General features: G+C 41.0%; 1 protein-coding gene across 2 annotated transcripts in view; it reads right to left on the reverse strand.

Moving 5' to 3' along the window:
• Positions 1–4,591: 4,591 nt before the first annotated feature.
• Positions 4,592–13,319, reverse strand: part of lekr1 (Leucine-, glutamate- and lysine-rich protein 1) — a 93,246-nt gene continuing 84,518 nt past the window's right edge. For both annotated transcript variants that reach the window (XM_028574174.1, XM_028574175.1), the window contains one exon: positions 4,592–5,123. In XM_028574174.1, coding sequence (XP_028429975.1) covers positions 4,683–5,123 — 441 coding nt within the window. In that variant the 3' untranslated portion in view covers positions 4,592–4,682. The remainder of the gene's footprint in view (positions 5,124–13,319) is intronic.

The following is a 13,319-nucleotide window of genomic DNA, read 5'->3' on the forward strand; positions in this document are numbered from 1 at the left end:
ACCTCCCCTTTCTCTGCTTTGCCCGCCCAGAGAATTTGGCCAACCCATGAGAGAGAGACATCATGGCTTTCAAACGAGCAAAGTGGCAGTTGGTCAAGGCCACACCCCCACTCTCCACCTTGCCCCCCCCCCCTCTCCTCCTCAATAGCTACAGATACAGAAATGGCACATACTAAAGCCAGGGACACACAGGGCCGAAAATCGTCCGTTGGACAGTCTGGCGAGGTCAGTGAATCCAATCTGTTCGGTGTGGTCCGTGCCAATGTCAGTCTGGGGGGCTGTCAGCCTTCATTTTGGCCGACCTGACATATTCAGTCGGAGGCAGGGCAGTCGGGACTCACCCAGAAATGGCAAGCGGAACGAGCGTGACTAGAGTCTCTCAAAATCTGACGAAAATCTTTTAAACTGACCTTTGTTGATCTGAAATGAAGACAGATTCAGCAACTGCATGGCCTATTTCTCGCTTAAAATGTTTTCAGTGAACTATTTTAGTACAATATGAGATAGTATTCTGAATGAGCCGCCATGACAGTCTGGCTTTGAATTTCCGGCAAAAACAAACCCATGTGACGTGTTCATTCAATCAGCTGCCGGTTTTAATTTTTTGGGCAACAATACAGATTTGCGCCGCCTGCTGTTATGGAGATGTATTACGTCTCGTCTCTTTGGTGTGTTCTCGTCTCTTTGGTGTGTTCTGTGGCACTTTTTGGACCAACACGGGGAGACTGATCATTTTGACTGGCTTTTCTGTCGACAGTCGGCCGTCTGGCTGGTGTGTCTTGACTTTAAGGAAAGCTCATTGTGGGACTGGCTCTAGTGGCTGTAATTCTGCACCAAGGCTGAATTTTGGGAAAGAGACTTCAGATATAGTATTAGGAGACCACTAAGGCCTATATAAAAGCATCCAAAGAGCACCATGTCATGGGACCTTTAAGCTTGACGGACATGTTTTGCATCTAGCGTCTCATGTTCATCTCAGTAAGCTAGCAAGAGTACATAACAGACAACTTCCGTGTAGGCTACTTCAAAATAAAAGCACTTCCTGTGACGGTTCGCAGTAAAACTAAATTACTGTTAAACAAATAAGGTTGTGTACCTTTTCACATATCAGCTTTAAATCAAGTACTGTACACTGTAATTGATAATTTCCTTTAGACTCTTTTAAACTAAACAACATGAATTTCTTATTCAAGTGCTTTAAACAAACATTTTACAACAATACAACTGTAAACAATACAACTGTAAGGTACTTTTAAATTGAGTATTTTCATTTTCTCCTACTTGCCTGTTGTACGTTTTACTTATCTATTTTTTATAGCTTTAGTTACTTTGCATATTCATATTAATTATACAAAATATTATGAATAATCTATGATGTATTAAAGTGGATAAAGAGGAGACTTTATTGATCCGGTGGTGAAATTCACAAGCTAGCTGCCAAGTCAAACTTCCGCTGTTATATTGGTGAAAGTAACTCAAAAGTAATGCAAAAGTAGTGTAACGCGAGACAGTAATATTTTAATATAACTAATTACTCTCAAATGACTAGTAATCTATAATGTATTACATTTTGGAAGTAACTTGCCCAACACTGTCTAATACTGATATTTCACAAAAAGGCAAAGATTAGGCTAAAGTCAGAAAAATTAAGATTAATTTAAATTCGTGTAACAAAACAATTCCTATTCTATCCTATTAATCATCTTATGACACCTCAGATTGAACTTGTGACCAATTGAACTGGTTTATACAGTATATGCGCACATGGTGCAAATACAATCATTGCCCTGGGTCTCATTAACAGTTTAATCCTGCCATGGTTGGTTATTTCCTGAGGTAATGCGTTTGTATGTGGGTGTGTTTCTGGGTGCATCTAAAGCTATTGTAATAGCTGTAATCATGCAGAAATGGCACAAGGGTATACTTTCATAACCTGTCTGAGGCTCTATGTGGCATGTAAGGGACAGACATCCCCCCCTCCCCCTCCCCCCCCCACACACACACACACACACACACACACACACCACATGAGGTGGGAGACTGAGGTCTCATTGTCCCTGTCATTAACCAACACCTACAACCAGCACCTTCGGCCCCCGCACTTAGGCAGTTACCACGACGACAAGAATACTGAGCATTCTTTCTCCAGTTGCCCGGGTGACACTAATTATAGGGTGTGGGAGGGCTCACGGGATGGCAGAATTCCGGAACGACCATAAAGACGAGGAGAGAGGCGTTCAGGGACGCCGAGTGACGAACAAGGGCTTAGTTATACACACACGGCACTCCCTGGAGTGGCGTGTGTGTGTGTGTGTGTGTGTGTTTACGAGCAACCTCGCACAGATTCCCCCGGGACACGTGTGCATGCCTGCCCTGCATGATAATTACTGCGAGGAGATCACATTTCAAATGTGTGTGCAAGGCATGCATGTGTGTATATATGAATGTTTGTGTGTGTGGGCACTTGTTAAGGGGGATTCAATCTGAATGTTTAAGAGGGATCATTCATCTCAGTGTGATTGGGCATTATGTGTGCCTGTTACACACAAATCAAGATGTAGAAAGTTTTTCTAGGAGTTGTATCAGGTCAGATCTCTCTCACACACATGTCCCATGGCTCTTTCTCAAACACACAAACCAGGAGAAACACCAGGTCAAGGGCTACAAAGCAAGGGCAAAGGAAAAAGCCCAGTAAAAGAGCAGGAGGAGTAGAAAAGAGGGAGCTAACTGGATCAAAAAATAAAATAAAGGCAATGGAAGCTGAGGAGGAGAGGCTGAGAGGGTCAGAGTGGTTGAATAATGTACAGAAGGCCAAAAGAAATTATAAGAACATTGACAATGAGACAAATGTGTGTGTGTGTGTGTGTGTGTGTGTGTGTGTGTGTGTGTGTGTGTGTGTGTGTGTGTGTGTGTGTGTGTGTGTGAGAGAGAGAGAGAGAGAGAGAGAAGAGGGGTGTTTGTGTTTTGAGGTAAACAGGAGACAAAGTGTGTGGTCAGAGCTTACAGTGAGCGTGTCAAAGACAGGGACTGTGTGTATTGTGGCATTAAGTAAGAGCAGGGAGTGTGTTCTTCTTCTGGCATAGGAGGAGTATTATCTTTTCAAATACACAGCAGACATGCAGGTCACAGTGGGAGGAAATTTAACAGGGATAAAAACAAAGATCAACAGAAGTGCATTTGCAGGGAGAATGTGAGCAGTTGTCAAAAGGTCAGCATAAGTCTGCAATAGTATCCATATGGGTGAAAAAGGAAGACATTCTTTGAGGAATATAAAGTGAGTACAAAGAAAATGTCACACAATCATACACTCAAATACAGGAAGGCTGTAAGAAGCCAGCTGCAAAGGACAAAAGAAAATGCTACCTTTATCACATAAACATAATATGTATTGTTGTTGTTTTTATCACATAAACATAATATGTATTGGGGAATCTAGGGATTGTTAACTGTAGAGGACGATTCTTATGCAACCAAATTTTTCAAATGAAGAAAGTAAATAAATGACTTAATTGAGAATTCGTGACAGGCAACTTCAGGAAAAAACAAGAACAGGTTTGTTATATGTAGGAAACATTCTATTTTAACCCTGCTGACAAAAACAGGGGAAGTAGAAAATCATTTTAATGGCACAGAGTGTTCATTGTTTTATATTTCAGAATGTCCTCAATCTCTGCACGGGCCCTAATTTTTAGCAGATAAACCATATGTGTGTGTTTTGGCAAACAGAGGAAACGTTGGCAGGATAAAATCATTATTATCCCACCTTTCTGTGCGAACAACATGCACATGCATTGTCTTACAGATGGGTTGGAATTGAGGGACACTGGGAAGTCAAACTAAAAGCTTTCCATGTGTGCCAGTAAGCGGGGAAATGAGTTCCACGCCACACACACTTCATGCATTTCTCCCAGATCATGCCAATTCATCCCAAATGTAGAGGGCGAGGAATAGAGGGAGGGAGGGAGGGAGGGAGGGAGGGAGGGAGGGAGGGAGGGAGGGATGGAAAGACCTTGCACGGAGTGAATGATGTCAATAACACACAATGCCTGAGGGGTGAGGGCTGAGTAATTGGTATGTGTGAGTGTGTGTGTGTGTGTGTGTGTGTGTGTGTGTGTGTGTGTGTGTCTGGGGGTGCTTGCCTTACAGTTTCTTTTGTGTTTGTCTGCCTTTTGTTTGTGTCCACGGGTGGCAAAGGACATGCTGTCATGCTCCTTCAGCCCTGCCCTTGTGATAGGCTGTGTGTGTGTGTGTGTGTTTACTATGTGCGTGCATGGATGTTTGTCTGTGAAATCCTGTGCGTGCCACTGAGAGTACGTGAGTTGAGTTGTGAGAACACAAGTGCATGTCTGTCAGAGGGTATGTGTCTGAGAGTTTACTGCTGTACCAGCAGGACTCAGTAGTTGTGTCGTGTGTATAAAGTGTGTGCTTATGTGTACATAAGTGTGTGTGTGTGTGTGTGACTTTTAGAATAGGCTATTAGAGGGATATTTGACTAAATTGTATTATATATTATTAAATTCTAAGGGAAGAGTAAAAATACAATTCAAATAATATAATTAATATTAAAATACTAATAAAATTACTATCAAAATAATATTTCAAAACAACATTGAAATTATGTTTTATTTTTGAAGGCGCAATAGCTGTTTAATACATATATGGTCCTTCATTCAGATTGCTTTTTACAGTCTCTCCTTCCTCACCATAGCCAAACTGACCGTACTTTTGACTTCGCTCACGCTTCTGCTGGCTTTCAGTCTCGGCAGTGTCCCCTCTCGTCTTTTTTCTCCACCACAATTCCAAGACTCAAAACTCCTCCCTGCTCTTCCTCCATCTGTGCCCTGTCCTCTGTCTTTGTCTGTGCAGGCAGGAGAGGGTCGCAGTGTGTTTCGGGAGTTCAAAGAGCGAGTAAGAGGTACCCGGGTTTGACCATGGAGATGGTAATGCTTGTTCCCTGGGGGAGTTAGTCTCTCCATGGGGGTTGGAGGCAACCTGGAGGAGGAACCCTGATGAGACGCTAGGGATCGCAGCCCAAGAAGCTCCTCTTGAGCTTGAGACAGGGCAGCAGTCAGCTCCTCCCTCTCCTCACACTCCTTCCTTACTGTTTCCTGGAGTAACCCCACCTAGAGGAACAACAAGTAGTGTTTCAGCAAGTCATTTAGTGCAAGTCATCTTTATTGAAAAAATATTCCCTTTCTTTAAGCAAAAAATGATAACTAGAAACTTGCCTGGCTCTGTCCAAAGTTTAAAAAACACACCTACCAATACCTCTAAAATTGACTTATTTACAAAGATTGTTTGTTTAACTGGTACATTAACAGAAATGTAAAAATGTGTGTTTACATTTGTGAGAACACTATAATACTAACTGACATAATCAAAGAGACTTGGTCAACAAGACCCACACAGGAAAGCTACCCTAACACAGTCACAGTGATCCAGTATGACCTTCAGAACAGGAAAGCAAAAAATACATAGATGCAATAATCACAAGTCTGTAGCTTGTTGTGTCTGTTTGCTGTGTGTGTGTGTGCGTGTATATATATATATATATATATATATATATATATATATATATATATATATATATATACACAGTACAGGCCAAAAGTTTGGACACTTGTCATTCAATGTGTTTCTTTGTTTTCATGACTATTTACATTGTAGATTCTCACTGAAGGCAACAAAACTATGAATGAAAACATATGGAATTATGTACTTAACAAAAAAGTGTGAAATAACTGAAAACATGTCTTATATTTTAGATTATTCAAAGTAGCCACCCTTTGCTTTTTTTGATAACTCTTCAAACCTTTGGTGTTCTCTCAATGAACTTCATGAGGAAGTCACCTGAAATGGTTTTCACTCCACAGGTGTGCCATGTCAGGGTTAATTAGTGGAATTGCGTCCCTTATTAATAAAAAAGCAAAGGGTGGCTACTTTAAAGAATCTAAAATATAAGACATGTTTTCAGTTATTTCACACTTTTTTGTTAAGTACATAATTCCATATGTGTTCATTCATAGTTTTGATGCCTTCAGTGAGAATCTACAATGTAAATATTCATGAAAATAAAAAGGAAACGCATTGAATGAGAAAGTGTGTCCAAACTTTTGGCCTGTACTATATATATATATATATATATATATATATATATATATATATATATATATATATTCATTCAGATGTAGATAAAAAAATATATACACACAGAGTATGTGGGCATTTCTTTCCAGAATCACAAAACAAAACACACTAAAATCGTTAGTGCTGGGAGGTTAGCATGTGATTCATCATATTGTTTACATCTTCAGGTCTACTGAGACATAGAGCCTCTCTCACTGAATTAAATCTGATTAAAACAAACTACAGCTCTTGTTATGTGACAGCCAGACAGAAAAAGGAAAGCTGCTCACTTCAAGTGACGAGCCAAAGTTTAAAAAAATAAAATGACAATATTGCTCTCGCAGGGCCCTTTATAGCTTTCTCATCATTTGCATGCATTTCCTACCAATATGGTGCACAGCCTTAAACACTGCTCACTAGCTCATTTAATTACAAACACGTGCCATTTAAATGGTTTACGTCATTTTGACCATCTGCTGTTTGATAACAGACACGTGTTGTATGCATCCCTAAATGATTGGGTGACAAACTTAAATACTAGACTTTAACAGACACTTAATTAAAGAGTCAGTCATTAGCTCTCAACATTTGGCACATATATGTTCTTTTAAAACAACACAACACTGTGGCTGCTGCTAAGCAAGTAATAATGAGAATACTGAATAATGGTGAATGCTAAAACATAGTTACATAGTTACAATGGCTTAAACTAATAAGCTTGATTATTGATTTTCATTTAAATAAATGTCTGTTATGTCACTATCTACTGTATCACCAAATGAGGTAACACAATGGTGATGTTGTTTATGGTCCACTGATGAAAGCAATGAAAGAAAATGATACTGCTGTTGCTGCTGTTTACATTCCTCCTTATGCAAATAAAAAAAAAGCACTACACTATCGCACACAACTGTTTTTGTTTTGTTTTTTGTTTATCTTGTGTAGCATAAAGGGACTACAACTGCACTTTGTTGTGCAACTCTGTGTTGTACAATGATAATAAATTAAACTTGAACCACGTAAGAGGAATAATGTGTAATTTCTTCTAACCATAGATTTTAAGTTGTTTAGTGGACAAAGTTTCCGGGTGTGAGAAGTGACGCCAATGTGGAAGTGCCTTAAACCTGCATTCTATCTAATTTCCATCAAGGGCGACTCCACTAGTTGCTAAAAGAACTCAGTTTCTATAAAAGTCTATGGGAAAATGACCCTAATTCTCACTTGATTTATTACCTTAGTAAACATTTTCATAATGAGTTTATGGTCTCAATTGCTAATTTCAAGTCTTCTTCAATGCAGCAGGATTTACGTTTTTTAATTATGGTCCCATTTATTTTAAAATAGACGATAAAGCAGGGGATGCTTTAGGGGCGTGGCTACACACTGATCTGTCAGTCAGGACAGAGGCTTAGCAGTGCTAACCATGGCACTGTGTACGTTAAAATGGGAACTAGTTTTTGGTTGTTGTCCGTGTTTTAATCTTGAACTTTGACCCTCTCACTGTGTCTTTTCACTTCATCAAAGTTAGTTGAGACATTTTGGTCGCCAAGAAACGCCTTAGGGCCCATTCAGACCAAAATAAGTAATCATGCGATTTTCCGCAGGGTTGTGCGGTGGTGTGGGAGTGTCACTGAAACGGCCTATTTGTGTGACGTCCTGTTGTGTTCTTTAATCCCCCAATGTAGCCCAAGTAGACTTTATATTTCACAGTTACTGTTTTTCGTCAGATCATTTATAGATCTCGACATTTCCGACCGCACTTGAAGGCAGCTTCATTTCACTAAGAACGAGAGAAAGAAAAGAAAAAAGCGAGACAGATCGACTGTGCTTTGTTGTTTGGCAAACATTCAGCTGTATAAACTCCTGGGCAGTTCAGTGCTTGCGTTTGGTGTTTTAAAACTTTCTTGTGGCAGCAATAGAGACAGTGATGTTTCCTGTTTTCTGTATGGGACTCTCACACTGCCTCAAAACTGACTGACAAGTCTGATCACACGATTGGTCGATGCAGCGTGACGTGGGGTTGCGTTTCTCCAAAAGTTGAGTCGGTCTCAACTTTTTGCCGCAGGCCCGCTGCGTTTTTTTGCGTGTCCCCCCTGCGGCACCCCCTGGCCCCAACCTAAAGCACTACCCCCATTCAAAATGAGTGGAAAGACCTGTGTCTTTGCCACAGGTAAAACTCCGCTCTTTAGCGTTTAGCTTAGCGCAGCACCATTGCAACCATAAACAACAATGGCTTAGCCGTGCCATCCTCCCCAGAACGTCTCTTGTAAAAAATAGTCACATCCGGTTGCAAAAAAACGTATCGCCAAACTGGAGGCTTCAAAACGGCACTCCACAAACCAATGGGGGACGTCACGGACAGTACATCTACTAATTTTATGTCTGTGCTTCTAACATGTATACTTCCAGTGCATCTCTAGGCTAACATTGATGTCAAATATCACATGAAAACCCTTGAATTATTAAATCTAAATTACCAGTTGAATAAAATGAAACTAAAATACAGTAAAATATGAATATTAATAAATATTCTGATACTGTTCTGTTAATATTCTGACTAGTTTCATCAGTTTCACCAGTAATTTGGTCATGGTCTGATATGTGAGTGATACTGTGTGAACAGGTCCCTGTTGATCCAAAACATATGTTGCCATAATGGTAATGGGCGTTGTGTGTGTGTTTCTGAGGGTTAAATACAGTATGTATCTCTCTACTGCCAGATGCTAAAACAATGTACGCACGTGTTGCCTCTGTGCGTGTATGTCCAAATCTGGTCCTGACTGTTTGGTGAGGGAAATCCCCAATGATGAAAGAAATATAGTAAATGTGTGGATACTCTCTTTTTACGCTGAAATTTTGCGTATGGTTTTCTTTTTATGTGTCTGTAATTGTCAACATATGTGTATGTGTTAATAGGTGCCTATATGCCACAATATCCATGTTCCATGTGCAGTGTGTCACGCCTTATGCCATTGTATGCAATTATTGTGAGAGTGTGTGTGACAGTTTGCACACACGTTGTTTGGCCACTTCCTTTCTGTGTGTGTATATGCAAGACTTGGAGTGTGAGTCTCCTTTCTCCCTGTTTATATGCAGGCATGGGTTAGATCATGTGTGTGTGTGTGTGTGTGTGTGTGTGTGTGTGTGTGTGTGTGTGTGTGTGTGTGTGCGTGCGTGTGATGTCTTGCATGCCAGTTTAGCTGCAGAGAGAGACAGACATCATTAGGGGCTCCTAGTGAGAGCAGGGTTACAGGGCTATTAGATGGAAGTCACATGCAGACCCACAGAGCCCCTGCTTTTAATCTAACACTGTAAACCACATTCCAGCGGCAACACACACTGACACACACATGCACTTATGCAGAAAACACAGTGAAACACCCTATTCAACGTACAGTACATAGATATGCTCTTAGGCTTGCATTTGGAGAGACTAGCACACCCAAATGCAGTTAAACATATCACACAGACACTACTTTTTGACCTTGCATGTGTTGTGTGTCCTATGTGTTGTGTGTGTGTGTGTGACCTCAGTGTGGTTAGTGGGAGGTTAAAGGTCAGACGTCGTTTCCCCCAGACAAAGTGACCTTTGCCCCTTCTCCTGGTCCATATGCAACAAAGCCAGAGAGGGAGGGGGAGGGAGACAAGATGGGACAGAATGTGTGTGTGTTGTGTGTGTGTGTGTGTGTGTGTGTGTGTGTGTGTGTGTGTGTGTAACTTTTCAATTAAACACATTCACACACATATATTGTTATTGAATTAATATGTTCAATAATATTGTCATGGTGAAAAAGACAATCCAAACGTTCAGAGACTATGAAACCTCCTGGACTTCTTACAAGAAGACACATGACTTGGCTTTTCAATATGACTGCGTTAAAGAATTATGGGAAGTATTGTTCAAGGTTGTACTCTTAAGTAGTAAAGTGGTGACAATGGTGTGCTGATTTATTGGATACAACCATAAGCAGGGGCCACATAAGGTCATCAGGTTTAGCATTTGTGGGTAGAAGCGCCCTATGAGATATAAGTTTATGGACGTGAAAAAAATAGCAAATATGTTCTTCAAACGCTTACAGAAGCACAGTTCTGATTTTTCTTTTTTCTGTTTTTTATTTGTTGAGTTTATGTGATAATGAAATAGATTTTTTTGAACCGATTTCTGTTGTTCAGTCCTAACATGACTCTTTCAGAGATTGAGCTTGAAAATTGATCTGGGTGAAAGGTCTCTTATATTCTTCAACACTTAATGATGAAAATGCCTCGACACTGCAACAGTATCTTGGCAACAGAGCGATATCACAAGGTCATGATCAAAACCTGATTATCTCTAACCAACACACACCCCCACCCCCCCCCCCACACACACACACACACACCCACACACACACCCACACACCCCCCACACCCCCCCCCCCCACACACACACACACACACACACACACACACACACATCTAAAGATCAATCAAACTTTTCTAAAAAACATGGGGATAGAAGCTTGGGTTTGAATTAGATAAGAACTTAAAGGGATCATTAGAGACAGAACTAAGGAACAGTGTTAAAACGCTAGAAAGAAAGACAAATCAAAGGTCATCTAAGCCATAAAGACATGCATGCAACTAGGACTACAGTTAAAATTAGCCGACTGGCTAACACTGGCGCATTTACAGAAATGTTGATTAATGTGCATTGTCCTAATATAAATAAATAAAATATTCATCTAAAGGGATTATACTGATTGATCTGCTCCAAAACTCACGACACAGCACAGTAAAAAAAAATGGCCCCTTTAAATTAGATTAGAAAGAACAGAAAGAAAGAGGTGGTGGGGGGAAGGAGCTGCTGTGCTGAAGGTCCACGAATGACATAAAAGAGCATGTCAGCTGTGAAATTGGCAGCAGGGCACCTTGAACTGGCTGAACCTATCTGGACAGGCGCTCTGAAAGGTAGGCGGTTAAAGAGACAGTGAGTGAACAAAAAACGAGGACTGTTATTACTCTGACGGCCAACCGTCAACAGAAAAGGCAGTCGGACTGACTGCCTCCCCGAGTTGGTCCAAAAAGTGCCTTGGAACCCACCGAAGCGACGCCGACTTGAGCGTACGTTCTGCGCATGCACAAAACGTAATATGTCTCCATAACAGCAGGCGGCGCTAATTGTCGCCCAAAAAATGAAAACCGGCAGCTGATTGGACAAATGCATCACGTGGGTAAGATAGTTCACCGAAACGTGTTTCTGAAAACATTTTAAGCGAGAAATAGGCCATGCAGTTGCTTAATCTGTCTTCATTTCAGATCGACAAAGGTCAGTTTAAAGTGCCCATATTATGCTCATTTTCAGGTTCATAATTGTATTTTAAGGTTGTACCAGAATAGGTTTACATGGTTTAATTTTCAAAAAACACCATATTTTTGCTGTACTGCACAGCTTCTCTCACTGCTGCAGCTCCTCTTTTCACCCTGTGTTCAGGTCTCTGTTTTAGCTACAGAGTGAGACCTCTTTTCTTCTTCTTCTTCTGTACTATCTTTGATTGCACTCGCACATGCGCAGTAGCTCAGGTGTAGATCATGTCAGCTAGCTTGCTCCATAGACAGTAAAAGAAAGGTTGTTTCTCCAACTTCAGTCAGTTACAAAGCAGGATTAGCTGGGAGACTTCTAAACAAGGGCACACATGTAAGTAGTTCTTTTGTAGATTATGGTGAACTTGTGTGTGTTTGCTATTGAGAACGAGGTAGCATTTGCGTTAGCATTAGCATGCTAACGGTTGCGGTTAGCCAGCTCGTTTTGGCTAGTGATGTAGAAAGCCGTGCATATTTTGAACAGCTCAGCTGACTGACTGAAGGCAGGACACATTCAGAAACTGTATCTCACTCAAAACAGCATGGATGGATTTTTTTTCAAAGTTTGTATGCATGTGGAAACACCAGAGACACAAAATAACACCCCAAATCCCAGAAAAAAGTGTTTTTTTCTTAATATGGGCACTTTAAAAGATTTTCGTCAGATTTTGAGACGCATTAGTCAGATTAATCCTGCTCGTCCCAGTTAGCACTCCACCAATCAGATTGGCCATTGAGTCCGACTGCCCGCCTTCCGATTCAACATGTCAAATCGGCCCAAATGAAGGCCAACAGGCTGACATCGGCACGTAAAACACCGAATAGACTCGAGTCACTGACCTCGCCAGACTCTCTAACGGGTGATAATCGGGTTGGTGTGTCAGGGCCTTAAGAGGGCTGTCGGATGGCAGCAGGACAATTCTGAGCTGGATGAGAGGGTGAGGGGGAGGAGAAGGAAAGGAGGTGATAAAGGAGTGCTGAGAAGAGACTAAGTGACCTTTCTAGACTTGGAATGGATGCCCATCTTCCACCTTGATTGATGGGTTGATTGACTTGTGTATTACCGTGTCATCCACCTTGGACGAATCCTCCTATCCTATAAGAATTAATAGAAAGACCTGCTGTTTGGTTTGGTTTGGTTTATTTATGGATATAGAAAGACAACAAGGGGATCCAAGGGATAACATGTAAAAGCGAGAAACACTTTTTTCCAACATGGTCCCTCACAGCCTTCAATGAATCCTCTGGTGGCTAATGTGGCGCACAATGAATAGTAGAGTCACATTTCTACAGCATACAAGCAACTGTTAAGGATGAAATGCTCGCAAACAAAATGCACACATTATATACACAACTGGTGTACATGTGTTCCTGTTAATCCCTGATTTGAAAGACAACATTCGACATGGGCCTCAGCGTAGGCAAGAATGTGGTATTTCCATTGTGAGCCTGTGTGAGGTCCATGCTGCTAAGCTTATTGTCGTCTAAGCACTAAGGAGAGATGTAGAGATCGAGAGAAAATGTGAACACAGCTCTCACATGTTACTGTTTAGCTGAGCAGGAAGGTTACAGCATGATGCCAGAATAGTGAGTGATGCATCGGTTTCCTGATAGCGTTAAAGACAAAGAAGCTTCAACACATGTCACTCTGACAAAATGGGATTTTCATCTTGTTCCATTACACCATCCCTCCATAGACACAACCACTACACATACACATGAAGCTATACGGGCACAGAGATTTGCATAGCTGCACGTGCATGAAAACAGATACAAATGTTATTGGTTGTTTCTTGCCAGGAACTTAAGATATTGTTTGAAGTAGTGCTGTCAAACGATTAAAATATTTAATC

This window comes from Perca flavescens, chromosome 3, assembly GCF_004354835.1.
Source record: "Perca flavescens isolate YP-PL-M2 chromosome 3, PFLA_1.0, whole genome shotgun sequence".
Lineage (NCBI taxonomy): Eukaryota > Metazoa > Chordata > Actinopteri > Perciformes > Percidae > Perca > Perca flavescens.